The following is a 27,881-nucleotide window of genomic DNA, read 5'->3' as shown; positions in this document are numbered from 1 at the left end:
ATTTTATTACAACTTCTGCTGAGGACATTATTTTATCATCTCTGACTTTTGATTTATTAGCTCCATTGTACATTTCTTCTGCTTCTATTTCCTGTCTTCTCCCCAGTGAGAGTTGGATGATGGGATGTGGGATGTCAGGCTGATTTGGAGAAGCTAGACTTAGCCATATTGGGGGGAGCTTAGATGTGCATCCATCCAAATTTGTTCTGATAATCTTACATAGCTGCTACCAGGATCTGAGGCACAACTGCAAAGAAGGCAGTTTGGCTTTGCCCTCCCTGTCTTGGTTCCAAAATGTATGATGGGAGTGGAAGCATACAACCCCCAGCTGCTTAGACTCTCCTCTCTCCAGAACTCCCTGTTCTTCATCAAAATCCTTTGCTTGGAGACTTCATATATCACTCAAATGACTGACAAAGTAAATATCAGGTGTTAGGAATACATCTCTAACTTGTGGAATGTCTGAGGAGATTGTTTTAAGCAGGGATGCAATGGGTTCTTTATTCTCTAGTTCAGTGCTTCTCAAAGAGTGGTCTGTTGATGGACAGCGTCACCTGTGGAGCTTGTTAGAAATAAAAATTCTGGGGTGCCTGGGTGGCTCAGTCGGTTGAGCGTCTGACTTCTGCTCAGGTCATGATCTCGTGGTTCCTGAGTTCGAGCCCCACGTTGGGCTCTGTGCTGACAGCTTGGAGCCTGGAGCCTGCTTTGGATTCTGTGTCTCCCTCTCTCTCTGTCCCTCCCCTGCTCATGCTCTGTCTCTCTCTGTCTCAAAAATAAATAAAAACATTTTTAAAAATTAAAAAAAAAAAGAAATAAAAATTCTTAGGTACCACCTCAGATTCACACAGACTTTCCAGGGTAGAGCCCAGAATCTGTATTTTTAACAAGGTCTTCAGCTCATTCTTAACGCAGACTACATTTTGCTCTAGCTGTTACTCTTCTTGGTCTCCTGCTTAAACCCTCCTGATTACCTAACCTTCTACAGAGAGTAGCAGCTTTTGGACTCTAAGCTCTGTGAAGGCAGTGATCATATCTGTATTGTTTACTGTTGTTTTTATCACAGAGCCAGGCACAGAGGAAGTGCTCAGTAAATGCTCATTGAATAAATGAGTGATTAGGATAAGCATTGTAGCCAGGTAAAGATACCACATTGCATATTTACAAAGTTGAAGAAGTGACTGCTGTGTCAGCTAGTCTCTCTTGGCCCTGAGGCAGTGTTGCCCTTGATCATGGACTTGGTTACTAGTAGCTGCATACAGGCTGTTGATCACTGTGTGGCCAGGAGGATCCTCTCTATTGGTGGATCTCTTAACCCTTGTAAACCATATGAAAAATCTTTAAAATGAAGTCTTTGAACAAGAAAGGTATCTCAGACCCCTTGTTAAGTGGTGATTTTGTGTTAAAACAGCCTGCAAATCCTGTTCTAACAAACACAAGGGCCTAGAGTAACTTCCTATTTAGTGTTCCAGAAATGCCAGTAATCTTTGAAGACTTTTGAAATGCACTTGGCTTGAACCAATTTCTGAATCCCGAAGCAGAGTCTTCATGTACATTTTATGGCTGAAGTGTACAGCAAATGGCTCTTGGTTAGATTTAGAACACTTTTACCATGTTCTGTATCTGACCCAGATTGAGTCTCCATGTGATACCTTGCTTCCTCCAGAAGGAAATTTTGAAGTCTTTTTGCACTTTTCTTGCACTTGCTCCTGCTTACTAGATCTCATTTGGATTCTCCATACTTTGATAAGAGGCACTGCCATAAGGAGAAATTTTCTTATCTACTAGTAGTACTTCCAGGAAGATCCTTGTTCTTGAACTTTCAAGAAACACTTGTTATTAACGTTTTAGTAGAGCTAAATTCCTGAACACTTAGTGATACTTGAAAATCTCTGTGGTTTATAGTACTTTTGAAATAGCGTTTTAAATTACACTAACTAGTTCATTTAACGAAGGTGATCATGACTCCCTTGAATCTTTAGCCTTAGGAGAGGACAAAGAGTGTTTTAAATTGAGATTCCTCAGCTTGGATAGTGTATGAAGTTGGTGAACCTCAGCTTAGGGGAGACAAAAGAGTTCTCAGGAAGTAGTCTCCAAAGCAGTCTTGGGCTTGTCTCCGTAGTAGCTTACATAGACCTTTCTTTTAATAGAAGTGCTCTCCTGATTCCAAAGCCCGTGCTGTTCCTCCTTTGCAACACAGTACTCATCATTGGTCAAAGGCACCTTGGAAACTCCAGTATGGTCCCCTTCCCTATTGGAGAATCTTTTCTTTAGTGTTTGTGAGATGTTTAGACCCAGACTACTTTGAGTAACCACCTGCTGCTGCAGAAGACAGCTACCGAAAGAAGAGGTTCTTCCACCTACTGAAATGGCAGTCAGTTTGTTTTGTTCCTTTCCTGTTGACCAGGAAGCCTTGCCATGGCTGCACTGTCAAAGGACTTCTTTTGTCAAAAGACTGCTCCTCCTTCCAGTTGAGCAAGTCCAGCTGGGAAACAGGAAGTTCTCACTACACCTTGTGCCATCTCATTCCTAGGTTAGGGAGCCATTTCAAGGACCCATACCAAGCAGAAGATGTGGCAATGAATACATATAGCCCAGAAACTAAAGTTAGCCTGGGGCTAGTCACACATAGACATAGCAGTTTGTCTGGATAGTAGCTGTCACCGCTGTGCCCATGGCATGTCTGGCTTGATCGCTTTGTCTGATGGCTACCCCAGACTTAACCCACAAAGGAGATGCTCTGTTGAATTTGAGGAATATTGATAAGGTAGAGTGTGTAGTAGTTGGAATGCTTTAGTGGCTCGGGGTCCATGGCAGAGGGCAGAGGTAGAAGTAATCCAGGTGGAAAGAGGCAGAAGGATGATTGAGGTTTGTGTGAAATACATGATATTTAGTGGTCCTTGGTGTGGTTAGTCTAGTGGACCAGGTATTTCCTGCCCTCAAAGATTCTCTCAAGCTTTGTCATGAACTAGAAAGCATTGGAGAACCTTTGATAGTAAGGCCCACCCTCAAGGGCTCTGACATTTACTTCACACTAGCTAAGGCTGTTAGAAGGAGGAGCTAGATTTGGCATTCTAACCTTTTTGGATCAAACGTCACATTGGTATACATTCTGATTTTACCTGTGTTGCCACCCTCTGATAGGTAACTACCCAGTAATGGCAACTGCTTCTTTTACAGAAAGGCGAGAGGACCTTCGAGGAGGATTTATGCTTTGCTTTTTGGATGATGGAGCAGGAATGGATCCAAGTAAGTGATGAGATGATTGCTTCTTTGGGGGAGGACGTAACTCTTTTTACAAAAAACTTATCGTGTTGTTTTTGTTACCTCACTATTGTGATTAGAAGATCCATCTGGAGAGAGAGGTCTGTTGCAGGATCATAGGCTTAATTCCACTAATGGATTTGCCAGGTCTTGTCCTAGCATGGGAGATAGGATCTGAGTGGCAACCTGAAGTCAGTCAGATTACCTGTCTCTTGACAGTGTACTTATCAGCTTGCACAACATCCTAGAGCTAGAACTACAGAGGTCTCCCTCAGCCTTCATACCATGTTCTGGTAACAGAATAAGGTCATAGTGATGGTGGTGCTGACAGGCCAGTCTGAGATTGCCTCCATTTGCCTCATGGTTGTGAATTTCTTTAGAAAATGTTTTTAGTAAACACACAGCCCTGCTTGGATTTAACAAGGTTCAGACCTTTGATTTTTGAGGATCCTGGGAAAGAAATGCAAATGCTTCACTTTCTTTTGTGCCTGCCACTTCAGGTGATGCTGCCAGTGTGATCCAGTTTGGGAAGTCAGCCAAGCGAACACCTGAGTCCACCCAGATTGGGCAGTATGGGAATGGGTTAAAATCGTAAGTATACTAGAAACCTGTCATAGGACTCCATACAAAATCAAGCAGTGCTCTCTTGCTTGTGTCCAATGAAAATTTTCCTGCTCCTTATCCCTTCATCACTGTAACTCTGGAACAGAAGAAAAGTCAAAAAGAAGTGGTAGTTTGGGGACTTAATAACTGTTGTTCTAAATCTGTAGTTTTCCTTACAGATTGAAAAGTATGAACATCTTAAATCAATTGGGGTGAGTGGAGTTGTAGTTTTCTCTTGGCAGTGTGCTCTGGAACCACATCTCTCCTCCTGAGGAAAATTCTTATTTTTACCCTGTGGTTGAGGTGGTTGTTTTTGGGGTTAGGATATCTGAGATGGTAAAGGGTTGTTTCATGTCACAGCACTGTTCCCTGAGCGCCTGCCATATGGGGATCCAGAGTGAGTAAAAGATCTGAACCCTCCCTCCCAGAAGACAGGGTCTCCACTCATATGTCCTGCTGGACTCTGTAGCAGGGACCTACCTAATGTCTTCAAATCTCTTGGGACTTCTTTCTCAGCCCTTGGTTCCCACTTGTTTGGTGTTTGGAATGTGTTGTTCTGATTTTCAGTGAAGCCCCAAGAGAAAGGTTTCTATTTCTGAAGTGCTCACTTCCAGCTGTACATACCTTTGGATAGAATAAGATTTAGAGTTTGTACAAATGGAATTCTGAGTCACGTTTCCAGTCTTGCTGTGGAAACGTGTTGTTTTGTTTGAGAGAGGATGGTGCTTTGGTTAGTTAACAGTATCAGTAGTCCCTCACATGCAGTGTGCTTTGGGTGTGTGGCAGGGGAAGAGAATGCTTACAAAGACATCAGGGACATGGTACCTGGACTTTTTGATTTGTCTTTCAGGGGAGAAACCAAATGGAAATAACAGGCACTTATCATGTGCCAGGCACCATGCTAAAAACTTTACTTGGATGATTTCGTTTAATTCTCATTATACCCCTTTGTGGTGTAGGGACTATTATTTTCATTTTCTACTGAGGAAATTGAGGTTTATGGGGATGAAGTGATTTCCCCAGAGTTATAAAAATATTGGCCCGAGCGTATAGCTGAGATAAGAACCAGGTCCTTCTGACTGCAGAGCTGGAGCTGTTCTCCATCTCACTTCAGTCACACAAACTAAAGTTCAAATCTCACCTCAGCCACTTAATTACTTCTTTGGCCCTCAGTTTCTTCCTTTGTAAATTGGGATTATAATACATACTGAATAAGTTAAGGATTAAATGCTCTCATTGCTGTGAGAGCCCTAGACTAGTTTCTGGATTTTTTTCTTTTTTAAGTTTATTTATTTATTTTGAGAGGGAGAGAGAGAGAAAGCAAGCAGGGGAGGGGCAGAGAGAGAAAATCCCAAGCATGCTCTGTGCTGTCAGCACAGAGCCCGATGTGGGGCCAGAACTCACAACTGTGAGATCATGACCTGAGCCGAAACCAAGAGTTGGATGCGTAACCAGCTGAGCCACCCAGGCACCCCTAGTTTCTGGATTCTTATTTTATTTCTCTTTTGATCTTTCCATGACAGATTTCCTGGCCTGATTCACTGGGTCTGTGGGTTCCGTGGGTTCCCCAGGTGATTCCAGCACCGGTGCTCTAAGTCCCCAATGACTGTAGTCTCCTAGAGTCAGTGTGATAGAAGAAGCCCTGACTTCCCTTCTGGATTATAGGCTAACCTCTTCCTAACTGGTTTTAGTAATTTTGTGACCTTAGGCAAGCTGTTTCATGTCTCTGAAATCTATTTCCTAATCTAGAAAATGGGGTTTTACTCTTTGACATTCTCTCTTACAAAGCAGGCTTAAGGAGCAAACAAAATGTGACTCTGTGCTTAGAATTAGAAGACCAGGAAGTTGAGAGTGTTATTAGCATAATTTAGTACAATGATATTTGTAAAGGACCCATTGAGGTTGGAGCCATCTAGTGTTGAGAGTGTATTTATTTTGATACCAATTCAGAAGTTGAAAAAGTGTTTCGGGAGGGAGTGATTTGTGCTGAGAATAGGGCTGAGAAGCAAGGAAGCCAGCAGACATGGTATTTTTGGGGTTGTTGCTCTTCAGCCTCCAAGGTCAGGTTCAAAGAGGGAAGAAAGAGGCACAAAGTGAGAGTTTTTGCCAAATTAGGGCAAGAGTAAGCTTTGACAGAAGGCAAGGTAATGTGCCTCATTTTGCCACCCATAAGCTTCAGAGAAGAAGGAGGAGGGCTGTGAAATTGTCAGGGGAAGGAGCATTGCCAATGTCTTAGGAACTAGAGGATGAAAAACAGAACTTGGCAGCCCCCAGGGTGTCTCTGGATAGTGTCCTGGGTGTTTTCCTGAGCATTTGGGGGAAATGGGACATGGCATTCATTTGTGTGTTTGGCATGCTAGCCTGGTTTGTATTTGTACATAGAAGAGAGTATTGAGGCTTCCCATTGCCATCCTCTCCCTGGGGTATTATGGAGACTAATGAGATAATAGCCATAAAGCCCCAGAAGCTACTCAGAAGAAGGGAGCTAAACAGTCCCATTGTTCATTGGGCAATGAACTGTTAGAACTTCTGCCCTGTTCCATGTTGCCCAGAAAGGCTTGTCCTTGCCTGTTCCTCAGATTATTGAATGTGGCCAAAGGAAGGAAGCAATTGATTCCATTCAGACTTTTGCCTTGTGGAACCCAGCCTCAAGGCACATTTCCCAGAACCAGTTGCATACAGAAGCAGGGACCACCTATGTCATAATGAGCTTGAGGTGGCAAAACAATTTTGAGACAGAAGATGGTTATAGTTCTAAGATATGAGCCAATTATAGGCCTTAAAAACTGTGATTAAGAATTATATTGTGTATGGTTGGGGGGGGTCAGGTTTAGCTGAGCTTTGGGGTCATACCGTTGTTTTCTTTGTTGTTTTTTTTTGTTTTGTTTTGTTTTTGAGAACTTATGAGCATAGATCGTGGGCTATGCCCTTGATGGCTCTGCCATTTGATGAGCGAATGAGAAATACCTGATGGGAACTGGATGTGGTCAGCATGTTGAAGGTGTCAATTCCTGGAGGGAAATTTGATGGTGACACATTCAAAGAGTACAGCAGCCCTTGTGTAGCTGAGATGAACCTGGTGCATGGGCAGCAGGATTACTTGTTACCATTGTGGCAGCAGGTTGGGGGTGACACTAACTTGGGGCTGACGATCGCTGGTGAATGTGCCCTAGAAGGGTGGTGAAGGAGCCCTGTATGGTGGGTAAGTGGGGTCAGGCAAGTTGTGAGGAGTGATGAAAGTTGATGGAAGAACAGAGGAATGAGGGCCGTGGGCCTCAGCTCAGGGTCCTAGGATGGAGGGAGGTCTTGAGAAGAGCCTCCTAAAGGCAGTTTTAGTCACATCCAGAGAGTGAATTTGCTTCTTTTTCAGATGAGTTTTTGAATCCCTGGGAGAATAATCCATTTTTGCTTCCCTTTCAGGGGCTCAATGCGCATTGGGAAGGATTTTATACTCTTCACCAAGAAGGAGGATACCATGACTTGCCTCTTCTTGTCCAGGACCTTTCATGAGGAGGAAGGCATTGATGAGGTAGGTCCTATCCTTGTGGTTCGAGTTGCCATTTAACATTTTCCAGATCTGGGGCACCTGGATGGCCTAGTCAGCTAAGCATCCAACTCTTGATTTTGTCTCAGGTCGTGATCTCACAATTCATGAGTTTGAGCCCCGCGTCGGGCTCTGCACTGACAGCATGAAGCCTGCTTGGGATTCTCTTTCTCTCTCCAAAAATAAATAAACATTAAAAGCAAGCACACAAATAGACATTTCACACATCTGACCAGGGTCTTTCTGTAGGTCATTTGCCATCGATGCTGGACTCATTGAGGTTGCAGGATTGCAGCCACACCCCTGTTATTGGATTAGCTGGTTGGATGAATTGGTTGAAGCATCAGGCAGACCTTTTAGTTTAAGAGAAGGTAAAATCTCAAAGCTTCAGCGATCAGTTGTCCTGTTTTATGAGAATGGGGTCATCAAATGGCAGGAACCAAGGATTTGTACCTTCTTTAGAGCTGCAGCCTGAATTCATTCTGGCAGGGTGTCAATATGGAGTTGTTTTATCAAGGGGAGTGTTTTGGCTTCATAACTATGGGTGGAGACCACAGGCTGTAATAATAATAGGAACTAATAATTGGAGCAGCATAGTCTTTCCTATATGATGGTGATTTTGTGGAATGTGCTATGAATGTATTTTCCTTTTGAAGAAATATGTTGCTTTAATCGTCTGTATCAGAAGGTACAAGTCAGATCCCTATAGGGCCTGGGTAGGTAGTGAAGCAGGTGGTGAGTGTATGGAAATCATTGTTGTAAGTTCTTCACTAAATGGCAGATGACAAATAGCCACAGGTCATCATTGCTATATTGGAAGGAAGTTCTAATGAATCTAGAATATTCTGATTTTAAAATGTGTTGGTAATTAACTATGCAAGCTAAACACATGCTCCATTGATTTTCTTTGTGGCCTGGTGGTTCACATATCTGCAGAGCTGGTCTGGTGAGGTCTGTGCTTCCTCATGGTGGGGATCAGGGATAGCCTCAGTCTTCCCAGCCTCAGACTGGACTCTTACCTTCTTACATGTGTGAGAAGTGGTGACTAGAGCTTTAGAGAGGGGGTTAAGAGGGTTTGCAGAGAGAAATCCATGGCTGTTGCATAAATAGGTGAATTTGGTCAGGTTTTCAATCTGATTAATCTCTGGTGGTTAACTGTGGGTAAATTTGTGCTGGCCCTGTTTAGATGAGCCTAAATCATAGCAAACTAGTTCATGTTGGGAATGAAAGGTTGTCTTTTTCTACTGCCTTTCCTTGGCAAGCCGGTGGATGTATTTGCCTTTTTGGTGCACTGCGTCAGTTCACCCATCATACATGGAGTGAGAGAGGTGCTGTGGCTGGAAAGAACAATCTCTTCGGAGAAGGTAGGGCAGGAGAACTTTTGCCCATGCTGCGATTTTCAGGAATGTTTCCTGATGGACTGTGGGTGGTAGGAGGTGGGTGGTGAAGTCCATGGAAATCATCTGTTCAAGGCCATCACCTTCCCTTGTGGGAAGGGACTTGGCAGAGGTGCCACCTGAAGAAAGGTGGTGGCCTCTGGAGATCAGGGAGGGTCAGTCAGGCTTGACCTCAGGGCCTTGGTGAGTGTGCAGGACTTAAAACGGCAAGCTTCAAAGGGATTTTAAGCAAAGGTGTAACAGTATCAGTATCTTTTATAAAAAGGTCAGTTTGGTTGTTGTGTGGTGATTAGATTGGAAAGATAGAGGTGTTGGAGTAAACTAGTTGAGATGCCCTGGCTATGTGTAGCCTGCAGGGCTGCAGTAGGGAGGCGAGAGATGTAGGAAGAATTGTCACCTCTTTAGCATGTGGGGCCCACAAACCTGATGTTTGATTAGCAGAAAGGGGAAGGAGGGTCACGATGCAGGTTCTGATGTGGCAGCTGGGGCATAGTGGGCTGTCTGGAGCTGGTGAAGAATGGAAGAGAGTGACATCCTCTTCTGCTAGTCTTTGCTGAAGAACTTAAGTTTTCTCCTGGACATGCAGTCGGGTCTGGTTCCAGAGCTTGAGGGGAGGCCTAGGCTCTGGAAACCTTGGTAGCAGATGAGCTCACCTAAAGGAGCATGCAGAGTGATAAGAGGACTTGGGATCTCAGGGATGCTAACATTTAAAGTGTAGGAAGAGGAGAAAGTGGCAAAAAAGACAGGAGTGGGTAGGAGGAAAACCAGTAGAGTGGTGACATTGAAACTAAAGAAGTGTCCCAATGGCAGGGATGGGTGCCAGTGGAAGTACATGCAGTTTAAAGTAATATTATTGTCAAAAAAACAAAAAACAAACAAAAAAAAGCTCTTATCACCTGGGGCTGCTGTGAAAAATGGGAGTTGCAGTGTGAGGTACAGATTCACAGAACACAAATGGAACTCGGTTCCCCTGGTGAAAAACCTAGGTTGAAATTTTTTCCTTACTTGGTGCTAGAAGGTCACTATTTTGGATTGTACTCTAGTGCAAACTCAGCCAAGATTTCAAAATAAGATCATTTTTGGCTGGTTAGGAATGTGTCCAAACCAGCTCTAGGGATGAATACCATCAGACATTAAGCTTCTTAGAAACCAGTAAAATCTCTTCCAACCCTCAACAGTTTTATCACCCTGGCACTTGTTAAAATGCAGTGTCCCTTTTTCCTTAGGTGGAGGGGGGCATGTGATTTGAACCTTTGAGGTATCTGGACTGGTTTGCTCTACAGAGGGGATCAAGCAGTCAGCCATCCCTAGGCTCTCATGGGCAGCTGGCTGGGGGAGGAGTACATCTAAGCCTGTGGGAGTGGCACTTGAGGATACAGTTTTAGAAGAAAGAGGATTTTTTTCCTCTTAGTTTTATTGAGGTATAGTTGATAAGGGTAGGATTTTTAAAAACATAAACATAAGATTAAATTCCATAATATGAAAGAGTATATTAAAATATGGGTACAGTTGGGAGAATAAGTATAAAGTGAACATGATAGCTGCCATGATAGACTGATACTAGGAGTTCCCAGTGTGCCCCTCACCAGTTGTATTCCTTATTGCACCTCTGAAGGAGCTGCCTTCAGGTAGGTTTTGTGATGATTGCCTTGTTTCTCTTTATAGTTTTGTCACCTGTATTGTGTGTACGCATTTTATAGAAGTGGGCTCCTACCATAGGTTTTTTTTCCGCTTTGCCTTTTTCACCTAACATTGTTTTTGAGATCCATCCATGTTGATGTTAGTAGCTGTTAGTTTGTTCATTGTCGTCACTACACAGTATTCCGTTGTATAAATATGCAACAGTGTAATTTATCTATTCTGTATTGGATATTTGTGTTACCCTTACATGTTTGCTGGTACATAAGTGCGGAAGTTTCTGCTAGGATATAACCTGGGGATGGAATTGCTGAGTTGTAGGTTTATATGTATCTTTGGATTTACTAGATAATAAATATTTTTTTGGTAGTAGAGTAGAATTATTAGCAGATTAGGAGGATGGCCAGGGGCATCCCAAGGAGGGCACCCCTCATGCAGAGACCCCCCCCCCCCCAACAGCATAAATCAGCACATCCCAGAGGATCTAGTGCTGCGACACTGAGTCTTGGGAAGGGGCAGAAGCCACAGAGCCTCTGGTGCCAAGCTGCAAAGCTTGGACCTCACCACTGGGGCATTGTGGAGCCACTGTGGAGAGGGATGAGGTGGATACACATTTTGGGGGAAGGCTGTTCTGGGTCCTCCCTCAAAGTATCTGCCCATGTTTACTCCAAAGGTGATAGTTCCATTGCCCACCTGGAATGCTCGCACCCGGGAACCTGTCACAGACAACGTGGAGAAGTTTGCCATTGAGACAGAACTCATCTATAAGTATTCTCCTTTCCGCAATGAAGAGGAGGTTATGTCTCAGTTCATGAAGATTCCTGGGGACAGTGGTAAGTAGGCTTTGAGCCTGCAGCCCCTAGAATCCAGTAGCTCCAGAGCCATGAGGAGTTTGGGGATGGGTAGGGGGCACCTGGAGAATGAAAGGATTTGTTTCCCAGGAACACTGGTGATCATTTTCAATCTCAAACTCATGGATAATGGAGAGCCAGAGCTAGACATAATCTCAAATCCAAGAGATATCCAGATGGCAGAGACTTCCCCAGAGGGCACGTGAGTGTGGCTGGGAAGGGAGGGAAAGCTCTGGAGGTGACTTCAGGGAGTGGGGGAGAGCTTGTTCCCTGAATTTCCCAGTATTGGAGTTGATGAAGCTGAGCATGCCCATGTCTTCTTGCCCCAAGCAGAGGGATGAATAGGACAGCAGCTCTTCAGCTAAGCCAAAAGAAAAGGTTAATTATCTCTGGTCCCAGTTCCTTGATTTGACAGAAAAAACCAGAGTCTAGAGAGGGGAGAGGATTTGCTGGGTCTGTAGTGGGGCCAGTGGTAGGGCCGGGTCAAGTGTCTGTGAAGTGCCTGTGCTGGAGACGTGAGGGGTGTGGTGCCCACAGTGAAGGAGCAGCCCTTCAGGGTGGTGAGAGAAGCCAAGATGTGAGGTGGAAAGGTGAAGGGCCTGCAGAGAGTTTGTCCTATCTTACCTGTGGTCAAGCTGATTGTGGGGTAGGTGATAGCACTCCTTTGTTCCTGCCACCTCTAGGAAGCCAGAGCGGCGCTCATTCCGCGCCTATGCTGCCGTGCTCTATATTGATCCCCGGATGCGGATCTTCATTCATGGGCACAAGGTGCAGACCAAGAGACTCTCCTGCTGCCTGTATAAGCCCAGGTAGGGGCCTGCCCACCCTGGTCTGCTGTTTCCCTTGAGCTGAGAATGGGGCCTCGGCTGTGATTCTCTGGAGCATTGTTGGAATGATGCTAGGAATGATGATAAGAGGCTCTGGCAGTGTTGATTGCACTTGGGCCTTTAAGCTGCTTGTGATTTACCACGTAGAAACTTTTGAGTCCTGAGGGAGGGACACAGATGGCTGATAAGCTACAGAGGTTGGCTGGTGAAGCTCGTTGAGCATGAGTGCCTTCTCTGACATGGAGGGTGCCCTGCCTGGCACCGTGAACTATCTGAGCCTCTCAGCTTCAGGGCCAAGGGGCCTTTAGACACTACACAGGAGAGCAAAGGCCCTGGCTGATTGCTGAGATTTATTTCTGCTATGAGATTAATGACACACCTGGTGAGTAGTGGGGTTGCTAATCAAAGGTGGAGCAAGGCGCCAGTGGAATAAGGAATTTAGTCTTTTTTGCTGAAATGTTTGTTTTTGACTCATTATCAGTGTAGCCTGGGAGGAGGCAGGAAGGCAGAGTGTTTCCTGAGTTGCTCGGGTTGCTGTCCTACCCCACTGCTGCTTGTGTCTTCAGGTTGCTTTTTCCCCTGTTCAGGATGTACAAGTACACATCAAGCCGTTTCAAGACTCGTGCAGAGCAGGAGGTGAAGAAAGCTGAACATGTGGCACGGATTGGTAATGCCCCCCACCCCCTGGACAGGAGTAGTCAGGTTGGGGTTGTCTGGGGAATACTTGTGGCCACAGCAGGATCCAACAAAGCTCTGTCCAGCACCCAGGAGCAAGTTGTTCTCCTAAACCACTGGTCTGGTTCCTCTTGTACCCCTCCCCCTGCATGCCAATCCTCTCAGCAGTTTTTCTCCCCAGACTTTATTTTCTCTTTATCAGCCATTTATAGGAACTTATCTAAAACAGTGACAACTCTTCAGCTTGCCTAGAGTGAAGAATCTTACTGTCTTCTGGCCCAAATACTTGTGAAACTGATTATCCTGACTCCAGGGCAAAAATCTCAAGGTCTCTCATGCTGACAGGGCTTCGGGGCTGCTTGATGGAGAGTGATTGGCTGAGTACTTTGATAACTTCCTGCTCCTGCTGAGGCTGTAACTCTGGTTGCCTTGGGCAGTTTTAAGCATGTCTCAAGTATAAATAGTGCCTGTTTTCTTTAGGGCCTCCAAACAAAAGGATGTTCCTTTTCGTACCAACTCTACATTCCAGGCTGGGAGGTTGCTTTCCCAGCTGTCCTATTCCTTGAAAGTGCATACACATCTTGTCCAGTGGGTGCTACACTGTTGGATTCAGGAAGGATGACTAAGAATTTTGAACCTTTGAATTCCTTTTCATGATTTCTTCTGGGTTTTAGCTGAGGAGAAGGCACGGGAGGCGGAGAGCAAAGCTCGGACATTAGAAGTTCGCCTAGGTGGAGACCTCACACGGGACTCTAGGGTAAGGCCCTAGATCTGAGCAGCTGTTGTCTAGCATTTCTGGCATTAGGATCCCAGAGCTGGCCTGGCTCAGCTCCAGTCTAGTCATGAACTCCTTGCCCTAAAGCTGCAAAATGGGATGTTTCCATAATCACTGTTGAATACACTGTATGTGAGAATCTTGGCTAATCATTTCAACATCCTGACAACCATGTAAAGTGGATACTGTTAGTATTCTCAGTTTATAGAAAGGAAGACTGAAGTGAAGATGGTCGCTTGCCCTGGGTCACACACAGTAGTGACAGTCTGAGCAGTTTTCTACCCTTCCCTGTCTGACACACATGTCTGTAGACTATTATTTCAGTTGGGGGTGTTTCCTCCTTCACGTGAGTGAGCCTGGTCAGGTGAAACACAGCTTTTGAGTTTGTCCTCATCAAGACCACTTTCTGTAGAAAGAGGTAAATCTCTGAATGTGGTTTTGAATTCCTGTGATTTAAAGAAGTTTTAGATGTTTGTTATAATATTGCCTGCTGTGGCCCAGAGCACCTCCTCCCTCACTTGTGCCAATGTACATTTCTAGGTAATGTTGCGGCAGGTCCAGAACACAGCCATTACCCTGCGCAGGGAAGCTGATGTCAAGAAGCGGATCAAGGAGGCCAAGCAGCGGTGAGTGCCAGGGCTGGCTTTTGGTTTTTTAAAATTCTGTAACTTTTGTACTCGTTATTGACAAAGAGGTTGGGGAATCCTTCCCCCTCCTGTGCCATTTTTGTCACAAAGATTGCTTTGAGAAAACTGTTGATGTTGTGATCCCAAATGCTTGTCACATGCCCACTGCAGGTTTCTTGGCTGAGGTAGGAAAAGCCAGGGTAGGGCCAATCCCTGGAATTGAACACCAGACCTTCCTTCCTGGAAACTCCCTTTCTTTCCTTCCTTCCTCCCTCCCTTTATTCCTTTCTTTCTTTTCTTTTTGTTTCCTCACTCCCTCTCTTCTTTTTTTTCCTTCTATCCTCTCTTGTCCTTTTTTGTTTTTCCCTTTTCATTTAAAGGATGTAGAAAATGCTTATTGTATAAAACTTGTAAAGCACAGATCATTTAAGAAATAGGATTTTAAAACTCCCTTTTATTTATATTATTTGGTAATATCTTCTCTTAATGTTTTATCTGTGGTTACAAATGTGGAATAATGCTGTAAATTGAGTTTTGGACCTTTTTCATCTGGAATGGGCACTTGTCCTGGCTCATTTGATTATCTCCATGTCCCACCTTATGTCTGGAGCTTCTTGGGGCTCTGGACCTTGAATTCCTGGGTTGCTGCTTCATGGCCTTCCTATCATAGGCATCAATTTCAGGTTTCTTCTAAGTCATTTCACTGCTCCATTCATCTGCTTTCCAGCTCCATGATTTTGTTGATCTGTATCACATGATAGTCTCTTCTCTCACATACACGTTCATTGTGCCGGTGAATTTTTGTCTTTTTAAGATTAATTACTGTCACGTTAGTAGAATAGGTATAACCTTGTGTTTGGTCCACCATGTAACTATCTTTGCAGCGATTTGTAGCCATTTCACAGTATCCCATTTATACTTAAATCCATCCCTGTTTTGTTACCAAAAGCCAAAGTCATATGCTTTTAATTTGGGATGTTTAGAGTCACTGTGCTTCATGTATCCTCACCAAGTCTAATAGGTTACACACCGAATGGAAATGCAAAACTTTTTGCTTAACATGTCTCAAGTTTCAAGCATAAGCTAACATATCTTAAACACCATGGTATTTGTGTGTTAATGGGTTGATCTGCTTGAATTTATCTCATGTCTTCTCAGAGCACTTAAAGAACCTAAGGAACTGAATTTTGTTTTTGGGGTCAACATTGAACACCGGGACCTGGATGGCATGTTCATCTATAACTGTAGCCGCCTGATCAAGATGTATGAGAAAGTGGGCCCACAGCTGGAAGGGGGCATGTGAGTATTCCCCAAGGAGGACTTTTCAGCCCAAGGCAGATGGCAGGGAGGGTTTTGGCCAATGGGGTGACAGAGCAATGTCTTCTTTCTCCCTGCAGGGCATGTGGTGGAGTTGTTGGGGTTGTTGATGTGCCCTACCTGGTCCTGGAACCTACACACAACAAGCAGGACTTTGCTGATGCCAAGGAGTACCGGCACCTGTTGAGGGCGATGGGGGAGCATCTGGCACAGTACTGGAAGGACATTGCCATTGGTAATTACCTTTTTGTTCACTTCCAATCTTAAGATACTCTTAGCACCCAAGGGTGTGAATTTAGGAAGAGCGAGAGGCTAGCTCCTAATATGATGTGTGGGTGTTTGCTTTCTAGCCCAGAGGGGAATCATCAAGTTCTGGGATGAGTTTGGCTACCTCTCTGCCAACTGGAACCAGCCCCCATCCAGTGAGCTACGTTACAAGCGTCGGAGAGCTATGGAAATCCCAACCACAATCCAGTGTGGTGAGCCAGTGGTCAGAACCCCCTTCTGACTCCCATGTGATATAGTCCATGAACCTCTTTTACTGTACCCTTGCTGGCCTCCTGACTTGACTAACATTCATGGACTTTTGGTCCCACTGGGGATGTCTGTTTGGTGATGGCCCTGGGAGCTCAGCCTTGGGACTGTGCCAGGTTCTACCTGTCCCTCCTGAATGAGGCAGAAGGTATCTAACCTGCCAGACCTCATTTGGTTTGGTACCACATTGTTAACAGTGTGAGTAGTGACTGAGCCAGGATCCTGTTGGAGGGAGAGGGGCTGGGAGTGTTGAAAGTCCACGATGTAAAGTGTCTATTCTTGCTGGAATTACTGTCCCTGAGAAGAATTACTGTTCTTCAAGGGAGGCAGAGTTGAAGCCAGAGTGAAGATCTTTGCATGGAACGTCGGGGGGCATCTTTGCCTTGTGCCTGCTTGGGAGGAACCTGCTTACAATTGTTGTCGGGTATAGCTGATGTTTGTTGGGGTGTTTTCTGTGTCACAGATTTGTGTCTGAAGTGGCGAACCCTCCCCTTCCAGCTGAGTTCTGTGGAAAAAGATTACCCTGATACCTGGGTTTGCTCCATGAACCCTGATCCTGAGCAGGACCGGTGAGCACTTGTTCTAACAAGGAGATTGTGGGTATCTCCTATCTCTCCCACTATATTCTCTCCACTCTTTGGGTAAATAACTCGCTGTACATCTTGAAGTCATTGCTGATATCCTCATATTTCTGTCTTGCTGCAAATAATAAGTGCCCTGGAAATACGAATACATGTCTGTCCTGCAGTGAGTATTAATTCTGTACATTTGAGAACCCTGAGGTTGTTATACTATGGTAAGAGAATGGGTTGCCTGAGGAAGAAGGACCATGTCCTACTTAGACCCCTGTTTTTTAAGTTTATTTATTTTGAGAGAGAGAGAAAGCAGGAGCCAGGGAGGAGCAGAGAGGGAGGAGGAGAGAGAATCCCAAGCAGGCTCTGCACTTACAGTGCCCGACGCAGGGCTTGAACTCATGAACCGTGAGATCATGACCTGAGCTGAAATCAAGAGTTGGATGCTTAACCGACTGAGCCACCCAGGCACCCCTAGAGCCCTATTTTGCTACAACCGTCCTAGCACCTTTTCTCAACAGATGTGAGGCTTCTGAACAGAAGCAGAAGGTTCCCCTGGGGACATTCAGAAAGGACCTGAAGACACAAGAAGAGAAGCAGAAGCAGCTGACAGAGAAAATTCGCCAGCAGCAGGAGAAGCTAGAGGCCCTGCAGGTACATGGGTCATGGGCAATGGGCAGAGCCAGCCTGTATCAGGGATCTGTCTGAGATGGGACAGGAACCCTCAGTGACTCACTGGTTCTTGAGTACACCATGAGCGTTTAAAAAATTTTTTTAAGTGTTTATTTTTGAGAGAGTGAGGGAGCACGCACAAGTGGGGGAGGAGCAGAGAGAGAGAGAGACAGACAGAGAGAGAGAGAGAGAGAGGGAGAGAATCTGAAGCAGGCTCCAGGCTCTGAGCTATCAACACAGACCCCGTTTCAGGGCTTGAATCCATGAACCGTGAGATCATGATCTGAGCCAAAGTCAGACACTTAACCTACTGAGCCACCCAGACACCTGGCCTTTTTTTTTTTTTTCCTTTTTTCTTTTTTCATGATGATCATTTTAAAAAAGCAAACTGTCTTATTTATATGTTCCCAAGTGGTCAGAAAATAAATATCCTACCATAGAGGTAACCACCACTAACATATTCTTCTAATTTTTTATGATTGCCTACATAGTCATAAATATATATATATATATTAATAAAAATATGGAGGTCATGACATATATATAATGTCATCACACACACACAAACTGTTTTTTTAGCACACAATTTTCTTGGGATAATTTTCCAGGAAATTTTTAATAATAAAAGGGTTTGTAAAATTTTATGGCTTTTTATAACTGCTTCCAAATTATCTTCCAGAAGATGTGTTAATTTCTGTTTTTTTACAAGCAGAACATTTATTTTAGGGTATTTTTTGCACATTTGACAGACAAAGCTATGCATCTTAGAATGTATTTCATATTTCTAAATTGGATAATTTTTTTCCTTTTCTGTTTTTTCAGATTTTTTTTTTCTTAATTGATTTGTCAGGTTTTTGAGATATATTTGAGGTATTAATCCTTTATTGTATTTATTATAAAAGTTTTTTTTTTTTTTTCTGGCTTCCCTGTCTGTGGAGATGGTCACACTAACCTGGATGTCTTATGCGTGCCTTCCTGTCTGCTGAATCTCACTTGTCCCTTCTGGCCTTGTCCGTTAAGCTTTTCCTACTTTTTCTGGCTTCTTTTGTAGGAATTTAGTCCATTGACACTTTTTCCTGGTCTCTCCAATGCTAGGTTAATCAGACATAGAATCCTGTAGTTTGCTGATGGTTTAGTGACTTTATTTTTTGTCTCCCCAGTGAGAATGGGAGTCTTATCATAGTAGGGAGTTCTATAATAGGCCTAGGTTTTCTTTTTTGTTTTCCCACTGTCCCAGACACATAGTAGGGATCCAAAAAGAGTTTTGTTTGAATGTACCAAGATATGCAAACAACCTCATCATCATGTTTCCTGTGCAGAAAACCACACCTATCCGTTCCCAAGCTGACCTGAAGAAATTGCCTTTGGAAGTGACCACCAGACCTTCCACTGAGGTAAAGCCCAGGCACAGGGGAGGAGCTTTTCCTTAGGTGTCTTGTGCTAGGATCAGTGTTCTCACTTTCTCTGGATCTTTTTTAGGAACCTGCACGTAGACCTCAGCGACCTCGATCACCTCCTTTACCTGCTGTCATCAAGAATGCCCCAAGCAGGCCCCCTTCTTTGCAAGCTCCCAGGCCAGCCAGCCAGCCCCGAAAGGCTGCTGTCATCAACACCACCCCAAAGCCTCCTGTCCTGGCAGCCCGGGAGGAGGCCAGTACATCCAGGCTTCTCCAACCACTGGAGGCACCCCGGAAGCCTTCTAACACGCCGGTCAAGACTGCATCCCGGCCCACCCCCATGGTGCAGCCACTATCACCATCTCTGCTGCCCAACTCCAAGAGCCCTCGGGAGGTCCCTGCTCCCAGAGCAATCAAGACTCCAGTGGTCAAGAAGCCAGAGCCACCCAGTAAACTCTCCCCAGTGAGATGCTTTTCCAACCTGAACCTACCTTCAGTGGTGTAGGAGTGGAATCAGGCTGTGTCAGAGCTGTACTGGGGGAGCTTTCTGTTGCCCTTCAGGAGGAGTCTAAATAATTGAAGGGAGTTCTTCACTGCTCCCTTTGAATATTGGTCTGCCATAAATTTGAGTCACTTCCATCAGCTTCTATGCTGTGGGCATAGGTTGGCAGCCTGGTGGCAGCATTGGTGGGCCGCAGCAGATGGTCAGTATGTTTCAGGGACATCACACCTGGCTGGCCAGGCAGACTAAGAGAGAAGTGAACTGAGAGGCTCCCCCTACGACAGCTTTGAGCAAAGGTCCTCGTGGGCACAGGGACTAGGAGGTTGCTGTGTACTGAGTAATGTCAGGGAAGGTTCAGCCCTGTGGGGGACTGAGAAGCATACAAGTAGAACAGCTCCTTTAGGCCAGATGAAATCTTCCTGCACCTCAAGGGCTGACAGGGCCCCTCACATTCCCTCTCCTGTTGCTGTAGACCACTCCTAGTCGGAAGCGGACTCTTGGGGTTTCTGACGAGGAAGAAGCTGAGGAAGAGGCTGAGAGGAGGAAAGAGAGGTCTAAGCGGGGCAAGTTTGCTGTGAAGGAGGAAAAGAAGGACTTGAATGAGGTAGGTGGTCCCAGGTGAGGTTAGATCCTCCTTCCCCAGGGTTGCAGTCTGCACCAGCTCTGTTTCTGTTTTGTGACCTCAGTCTTCCAGAAACCCAGTTCATCTCTGTAGGACTCTTAGTTATGCAGATGATTTAGAAACATGGTGTCAGGTAGGCTTCTGAGTGAGACTGGCTTCTGGCTCTAATCACAGGCTGGAGATCACATACAGATGAGGAAGGCTTGAAACCCTTTGCTTCCCTGTGTCTGTGATTTTCTGTCCTTTGTGTGTTATCTTGTTTATACAAGGTAGATGATTTAGAGAGCAGCTCTTGGTGAGGCATGGAGATTTAAACAGCCATATAATGCAATATGAAGTGATAGCTGATGACCCTGGGTGGCCACTCATGCAAAAATCTGCTCTTCAGGGGCATTGGGGATTCCTCTAACAGACTGTTCTCCTTGCAGCTCTCGGACAGTGCTGGGGAAGAGGATCCAGCTGACCTTAAGAGGGCTCAGAAAGGTGAGTTTGGGGAGGTTCCTGGCAGCCTGTGGGGGAAGCGGGTATTCGGACCCCTCAGCCAGCAACAGCTTATCTTAAAGACTCTTGGAGGCTTTCCTGGCTCTGAGCTTTTGTGCAGCAATCATTCCAAGTCTGATCCCAAGAAGAAGTCTGAAGAGAACACACCCTTATGTGTATTTTTAGCACAAATTTCTTGGCTTGCACCTCTAGCAGTCACTCATCCTGCTGCTCTTTGGTACCTTCATGGTAGATGGGGAAGGAGACTAGGGTGGCTGGGCTGCATGTTCCTGGAAAAGTGCAGGGCAAGCATCTAGGGATTCTTGTCCCTGCAAATCCTGGGGCTGCCTCTGTCAAGGTGACCCTGGCTGAGTGGGGGAGTCTATAGTTTTCTGACACTCACTCCATTCTCATTGTCTCAGATAAAGGGTTGCACGTGGAGGTGCGTGTGAACAGGGAGTGGTACACGGGCCGTGTCACAGCTGTGGAGGTGGGCAAGCATGTGGTGCGGTGGAAGGTGAAGTTTGACTACGTGCCCACAGACACCACTCCGAGAGACCGCTGGTAATGCCCCTTTCCAGAGGCTGACAAAATTGGCCAGGTGTGGGGGTGGGGGAGTGGGGGGGTGGGTGTGTCCCTAGCTTCCCTGCAGACAGCCCATCCTGGGAGTCTGGGAGACACATAATAAATGCTGTGTGCCTCCTAGGGTGGAGAAAGGCAGTGAGGATGTGCGGCTGATGAAACCTCCTTCTCCGGAGTACCAGAGCCCTGACACTCAGCAGGAGGGTGGGGAGGAGGAGGAAGAGGAGGAGGAAGAGGAGGTGGTGGTGGCCCAGCAGGCTGTAGCCATGGCAGAGCCCTCCACTTCTGACTGCATCCGCATAGAGCCTGACACCACTGCCCCCAGCACCAACCACGAGACCATTGACCTGCTCGTTCAGATCCTCCGGTGCGTGTGTCTTCCCACTCGGGCTAGCAGTGGCTCTCCACCTTGTTCTTGCTGTTCTGAATTCCTGTCCCCACCTTCTTTTTTTAGGAATTGTTTACGGTACTTCCTGCCTCCAAGTTTCCCCATCTCCAAGAAGGAGCTGAGTGTTATGAATTCAGATGAGCTAATATCATTTCCTCTGGTGAGTCTGGCCTAATCTTTGGGGTGGTTTTTTTTTTTTTTTTTTTTTTTTTTTTAACTGCACATGCCCTTGCCCCTTTGTGCTTGTGATTACAAGCTCTCAGCTGTGTTCCCACCCCCCAGCCAGTACCCCCCCTTTTTTTTTTTTTTGCTAAAAGGAATAGGAGACTTACTGTAGAAAAAGAAGCAGCTTAGCTGGATATGATTGTGGTGTGCAGAAGCCGAGCACACCCTACCATAAGATGCTGGGGCTGAATCCTCATGGATAGAAGCCTAGTTTCACATTTTACAATGAATATGTCCTTCTTCCTCTATCCTGGCAGATGGAGTAAACTTGTCCCAAGCAATAGTGAAGAACGTAGGTTCAAAGTGCCTAAAAGTTGACTCTTAGAGGGAGGTAGAGATGTGTGGAAGCAAGCACTGGGTGGTGGTATGCTGTTGTGTCACAGGCCCTCTGCTGGACCTTTTAATGAGCAACAAAAGAGAGTGCTGCCTGCAGGGGACTAAAGATTTAGTAGAGACTGAATTTTTACCAGGTAGCTGGACAAGAGACCAATGAGAGCAGTCAGTGCTGTGGAAGCAGGTAGTTGGCCTGTGGCAGCCTTGGGGAAGGAGAGAGCAGCAGCCTGAAGAAGATGTGGATTTCTGCAAGTGCCTGTGTAAGTGATGGGCAAGGTTTGAGGCAGGGGAACTTTTGTGAGTGAGGTGTCAGAGGAATGAAAGTTCCCAAGTCAAGGCAGCAGGCATGTGGTGAGCATTTAGGGAAGAAGAGGGCCTGAGAGCCAAGTTATGGTGTGTCTTGAATGTCTGATCTTAGCTATAGTAGTTTAAACCTTGTGTGAAGTGGAGGGCCAGCAAAAGTTTGGAGCTTGGGGGTGTTGTTAGTCTGAACCTGGTCTAGGGCAGGGGTCAAAAAATTTTTCTGTAGAGGGCCAGTTAGCAAATATTTTCAGCTTTGTGGGTCTTAGAGTCTCTGTGGCGACTATTCCACTATTAGAGCGTGAAAGCTGCAGTAGATAATTTAAAGGAATGGATGTGGTTGTGCTTCAGTAAAGTTTTATTTATAAAAATAGGCAGCTGATCTGGCCTGGGGCTCTAGTTTACTGACCCTGTCCTAAGAGGATACCTCTGGTGGCAGATTGTTTGGGTGGATGGAAGATGCAAGGGCAAGGGGGCGGGTCCAGTCGTGAAAGGTCAGAGATGAGGGAACGGGAACAGGAACAAGAGTGGTGAAAGTGGACTGGCCAGTAAAAGGGCTGTGTCAGAGGTTGTTGACAGGAAGCAAGTGATGGGGGAGGAGGCAGAGGCCACATGCTTCCCTGTGTCTCAGGCCTGTGGGAAATGATGACAAAGCTATTAACTGGGGAGAAAACAGAGGGTGAGGGCAAGAGAGGTGATGAATTGTGATTTGTGTTGGGCTGGAAGCACCGGCACCTACAGTTCTGGTGATGTCCATTGGGCAGGTGGAGACTGGGGACTCTTAGTCCAAGTTCTCAACTTGGAGGGGCAGGAAGGCCAGGGCTGCAGATGGGATCTGTGACTTGTCTACATCAAATGGGGTAGATATCTTTATGGTTGGAATAGTTTAAGTTTTCAGGGAGGAGTTTCTAGAAAATAGAACTAGAATCAAAACTGCAGGGCTAGTATGTTCAAGATGTCAGGCCCACATGTGGCAGGTATGTGCTTGAGGAAAGAGATGGGGATTTTAACCTCCATTAGACAGTGAGGTTAGGAGTTGAAGAAACAGGCTCAGAGAGGTAGAGTCTGTTGTAATAGAGCCCAGATTTGACTCCAGGTCCTTCTTTAGGACAAGGGTCTTGCCCTTCTCCCAGTGCTGCCTTGCTTCCCTGTGAGATGAGAAGGCAGGTGCAAGCTAAGGAAGCTAGAGGATGGCAGAGCTCATGGCAGCTTCCCAGAAAGCTCCGTACCTCAACTCTTGACCTTGTTGAGGCTGCAGGTGCTGTCTGAAAGTTCCAGGAAAAAAAAACCGCTGATAGGCTGGCTAGGATGGCCTGGCATCCTGTCAGTCAGATTTGTTGCTTTTGGCTTAAGGTTGTTGCCAGACACAGAGCAAACTCTGGGTGCAGTGGGATCTCTGCTGCTCAGACCATAAACACAGCCAGAAGCATCTGAGCCAATGCTTGTAAAAGGAGGTATACCACCAAGGCATCAACTTTATAGTCTGCTGACCAGAATGTGTAAAATAAGTCAAACTGATTTTTTTTAATGTCACAGACAAAACAGTCTAATAGTCATTATGTTCTTGTCTGTCTGTAAAAGATCATCCTTTTTCCCTTCATGCTGGACTAGGAGTTCCATAAAGCCATCAGAAGGTCTTGCAAATGTTAGATTCATATATATGAATATATATGTTTAAAATAATATAACCATGCAAATCTGTGATAGAAAGTTAAAGAGTTAAACGAACACAGATCATGGGCTCAAAACATCATACAATTAAAGTTTTAATACTTTGGAGCCTGCTTGAACACTTAATTTGTGCTGCCAAGGTAATTATTTTCTACACAGAACTTGAAATTTCTCTTGCCATTTTGGTTTAATAGGATAATATTCTAAAATTGTAAGGTAAGTACTTGTAGCAAAATAGTTTTTAAAAACAGCAGTAAGGAACTGCTAAATGCCAAATAGCTCGTACATAGAAGCATGTAAATGCAGGAGTTGATATTACCGCAATGGTCAGTCAGGACCACTCATTTTCATCAAAATGGTTTTATCGTTCTCATTGGTGACTTATGAGTAAATTATGTTATAAATTTGAATTTTAAAAATAAACGTAAAGAGCTACTGCTCAAATTTTTTAATGAGATTCCATGTAACATTGCTTTTGAAGCAAGTTTTCTGCTACCTTTTAAAAGTTTGAAAAGCCTCATGTCTAGAGAAACTGCTAGTTAACATCATTTCCCCACACTTTGGAAGTTTCAGGTACTCAGGAAAGATAGTAAAAGCTCTGATCCTGCTTATATAAGTATATTATACAAATCTGAGGTATCTGCTATTGGTGGGTGCTTGATAAATGTTTCTGGAACAGGATTTTTGGTTCTGACATTGTGGGATGTGACTTGGAATGGACTGCTGAAAGGGCTGTGGTGAAGTTAGATGTGATTGAGCTGGGAGGGAGACTCATCTTTTTTGTGCTAACTGGAGTGGAAGAATCTTGCCTCACATTTCCTGACGGCTTGCTGTCTGCCAAGGCGTTATTGCTGAGTGCTTCACATGAGTAATCTCATCTCCATCCTCATGGCAGCCCCACGAGATGGGCATCGGGTCTTCCACTCTGGAACTAAAGAGCCCACTTGTCCCTTACATGGATATCCCTTCACACATCCTTGTGCTGAGCTACTTGGGGATACTAGTGCCTATCTAGAGGGGCCCTGGGGACCCCTGTAAGCCCATGCACTCACTCTCTGGGTTTCTCCCCTACAGAAAGAGTACTTCAAGCAGTATGAAGTGGGGCTCCAGAATCTGTGCCATTCCTACCAGAGCCGTGCTGACTCACGGGCCAAGGCCTCTGAGGAGAGCCTGCGCACTTCTGAGAGAAAGCTCCGAGAGACAGAGGAGAAGTTGCAGAAGCTGAGGACCAACATCGTGGCGCTCCTGCAAAAGGTGCAGGAGGTGAGCCAGGCAGCCCTCTCATTGCAGCTGGACCACCTGGTGTCTCAGGGAGGGGGGCCTGGGCACCTCCTGCTCCCTTCTCCCCACTCACAGGAATCTGTGGTTTCAACCCTGGCTGCACAGCATCCTGACCAAGAGGGCTGGAGGTGGTGCGGCTGCCTGGGCCTCATCCCAGCCAGACCCACGGTATCAGATTTTTGCCCTTGTTTAGATCTTCTGATTTATAGCCTGGTTTGAAAATCCTCCACGCCATGAAACAAAGATTTTCTCACTGTTCCAGATGACGCCCAGATGGGATTGGGTTGCCTAGAAGTGGGGAATACCCCTAGAGGGTCTCAGTCCTTCATCCAGGCAGTGAAAACTGAGGACATGGCTCTGTGTCTGTCTTGTGGATACCGGGTGAACCAGATAGGCAAGATAAGGTCCCTATCCTCATGGCCCAACAGTGGTAAAGGACACAGAATATTGATTATGGGAAGTCCTGTGAAGTAAATACAAGAGAAGAAAAACAGGGAGGCCACTTTACTAGGGTGTTCAGGGATGGTCTGAGAAAGGGGTATTAATATTTGAGCTGAGAGTAGAATCAGTCATACAAGATTGGCTGTGTGAGTGCTTTAGGCAGATGTAAGAGTAGGACCTGAGGCCCAAGGCAGGGAGTTGTGGGCCATAGGAGAAGAGGCAGGGCTTGTACAAGGTGGGATGTCCCTGGAGGGTTGTGGCACAATCCAGTTTGCAATCCAAGACATTTACTCTGTTGGTTGTAGGAAGGCCTGGAGTGGGGTGGAGGTTAGAACCCAGGACTTGGGTGAGAGATTTTGGTGGCCTGATTCTTGGATGGTGACAGTGAGAAACACAGATTTGTAATATCTGAGGGAAAAAGGAAACAGGTGATTCTTCGGTTTGTCTTGAGTCCCTAGGTGAGGGAAGGTGGTAGCCTGTACTGAGATGGATGCAACCTGGGGGGGGGGGGGGGGGGGCGGTGCATTTGGCCTGTTTTGAATGTACTGATTCTTAGAAGCCTGCAACACATCTAAGGCAACCAGAAACCTGGGGTAGAGGCAGGGAAGTAGCAAGAAATCTGGGCGTCATCTGTGCATAGAGGATGGGGAGGGGGGAGAATGACCAAGATGGGATAGGCCTGACAGGGCGGAGGGGGAAGAGGAGGGGACTCTGGGCTCAGGCTCCATGGGCTGCAAGAAGGATGGGGAGGTGGTGGGCCCCCCCACCGCTTTCAGGCCCCCAGCTGACTGTTCCCTTCTATTCCAGGACATAGACATCAACACAGATGATGAGCTGGATGCCTACATCGAGGACCTGATCACCAAGGGGGACTGAAGGGCTCGGAGCCAAAAACCAGCTCCTCTGCCCTTCAAGGCAGAGCCCTCGGGGGGTGGTGTTTTGTTCTTGGGTTGGTGGACTTACCTTGGTTTGATTCACATGAAACATTTGTGCTTTTGGAGGGAAAAATACTCTGATTCTTTAAATCTTCCTCCCTAAGTTTATAAATATTTATTTTTTAAAAGAAATAAGATGCTGCACCTGCTGTGAGACCATACATTTTTTTTGGTAACTGTTGGGCAAAGAACAGAGAACTGGGATGCCAAGCTCCTTCTCTTGGCTCCTGGCTTCTCAAGATGTGGTAAATCCAGTGCCACCTGGAAGTCGGAGAGGCTTCAGGGGCAGGGCTGGTCTCTCCTAGAAGATGAACAGTGTTGGGATCTGAGGGGTGGGGGATGGAAAGACCCTCCAGAGTGGTGCTTCTTCTGGGGGCTCTAATCTGGGAGACCTCTGGGGGTAGTGGGTCAGGATAGAGAAACAGCACTGAGCAGGTCCTGTCTCAGGTCAGGGACGTGAATGTCGGCCCATCCAGCTGTCAGTCATTATGGCTGTGGCATTGTCCAGACAGCTTGGGGAAGAAAGAGCCTCCCATTCACCCTCCCCATCTACCACTCAAGTTCTCCCTGTGGCAGTGATTTCTTCAGTGAACTGTGGACAGTGACATATTCCACTGCAAAAATTTGAGTCCAGGTTGAGTAGTAGACAGATATGACTCTGGTGGGTTGCACACTGAATGAATGTTTGAATTCCAAAGGATTCTTTTTGAGAAAGCCCCTTGTGACAGAACCCCTGGTGCTGATTTGGTGGTGACCTCCATCTGTGGGTTTGGCAGAGTCCGGAGAAAGCATGCTGCCTTAGATGGTGCTGGCTAATCTGGAGAACCTGCTGCTGCTGCTTTTACTGTTTTTCCCTGTACCTGGCCCCACCAGTCCCTGCTCTGGGCCAGACAGGAGAGGGGGTCACTGAGGCACAGGGACTCCAGAGGCAGCTCTTCAGGAAACACACCATGCCTTCCCTCCCTTCTAGTCAGGGCCTCACACAGCTGTGTCCCTCAGGCAACTTCTCAGGGTCAAAGACAAAGGCAAGAGTTGCTGAGTTTCTCTTTAGTGGTCATTGGAAAAATTTTGGTTTGATTTCCTCCAACTCTCTTCTGTCCTCTCTTTATCTGGGGACTTTGTGTTTTCTAGAGGCACGAGAACTATGACTTGGTACCACTGGTCTGTGATTCAAACCTTTCTTGGTGTGTTTCTGGCATCTACCTATCCCAGGTCAACAGTGGCCCACATGCCGCTCTGTGGAGTCTGCAGAAAACTGGGAGGCACTGGTGAGGGAAGTCTTTACCCATTTGTGTGTGGGTCCAGAAGCACCTGCAACTTGTGGGTTTGAGGCTTCCCCAAACCACATCCCTGGGGGGAGGGTTATTTAGGGAAATACCACTCAGAACCTGGCCTCTTCTTCTGGAAGATTCTCTGAGTCTTGGGGTTTGTT

The 27,881-nt window shown here is 46.0% G+C and overlaps 1 protein-coding gene across 5 annotated transcripts in view; it reads left to right on the top strand.

Moving 5' to 3' along the window:
• Positions 1 to 26,603, top strand: part of MORC2 (MORC family CW-type zinc finger 2) — a 40,061-nt gene extending 13,458 nt beyond the window's left edge. The window contains exons 4-27 of one of the 5 annotated variants that reach the window (XM_049619012.1): positions 3,178 to 3,246; positions 3,762 to 3,852; positions 7,285 to 7,393; positions 11,117 to 11,276; positions 11,385 to 11,496; positions 11,978 to 12,103; positions 12,709 to 12,788; positions 13,471 to 13,553; positions 14,112 to 14,197; positions 15,356 to 15,496; positions 15,595 to 15,749; positions 15,865 to 15,993; positions 16,512 to 16,617; positions 17,142 to 17,274; positions 18,612 to 18,686; positions 18,772 to 19,152; positions 19,664 to 19,795; positions 20,242 to 20,296; positions 20,716 to 20,857; positions 21,000 to 21,242; positions 21,330 to 21,423; positions 24,867 to 25,046; positions 25,179 to 25,241; positions 26,322 to 26,603. In XM_049619012.1, coding sequence (XP_049474969.1) covers positions 3,178 to 3,246; positions 3,762 to 3,852; positions 7,285 to 7,393; positions 11,117 to 11,276; positions 11,385 to 11,496; positions 11,978 to 12,103; positions 12,709 to 12,788; positions 13,471 to 13,553; positions 14,112 to 14,197; positions 15,356 to 15,496; positions 15,595 to 15,749; positions 15,865 to 15,993; positions 16,512 to 16,617; positions 17,142 to 17,274; positions 18,612 to 18,686; positions 18,772 to 19,152; positions 19,664 to 19,795; positions 20,242 to 20,296; positions 20,716 to 20,857; positions 21,000 to 21,242; positions 21,330 to 21,423; positions 24,867 to 25,046; positions 25,179 to 25,241; positions 26,322 to 26,390 — 3,014 coding nt within the window. In that variant the 3' untranslated portion in view covers positions 26,391 to 26,603. Of the gene's footprint in view, positions 1 to 3,177; positions 3,247 to 3,761; positions 3,853 to 7,284; positions 7,394 to 11,116; positions 11,277 to 11,384; positions 11,497 to 11,977; positions 12,104 to 12,708; positions 12,789 to 13,470; positions 13,554 to 14,111; positions 14,198 to 15,355; positions 15,497 to 15,594; positions 15,750 to 15,864; positions 15,994 to 16,511; positions 16,618 to 17,141; positions 17,275 to 18,611; positions 18,687 to 18,771; positions 19,153 to 19,663; positions 19,796 to 20,241; positions 20,297 to 20,715; positions 20,858 to 20,999; positions 21,243 to 21,329; positions 21,424 to 24,866; positions 25,056 to 25,148; positions 25,242 to 26,321 lie in introns of all 5 variants that reach the window. The other 4 variants (XM_049619011.1, XM_049619010.1, XM_049619014.1 and 1 more) reach the window with 4 other exon arrangements.
• The last annotated feature ends 1,278 nt before the right edge of the window (positions 26,604 to 27,881 follow it).

The sequence above is a fragment of the Panthera uncia genome (assembly GCF_023721935.1).
Source record: "Panthera uncia isolate 11264 chromosome D3 unlocalized genomic scaffold, Puncia_PCG_1.0 HiC_scaffold_8, whole genome shotgun sequence".
Lineage (NCBI taxonomy): Eukaryota > Metazoa > Chordata > Mammalia > Carnivora > Felidae > Panthera > Panthera uncia.
Note: the sequence above shows the minus strand (reverse complement) of the source record. Positions and strands in the feature narration are given on the sequence as shown.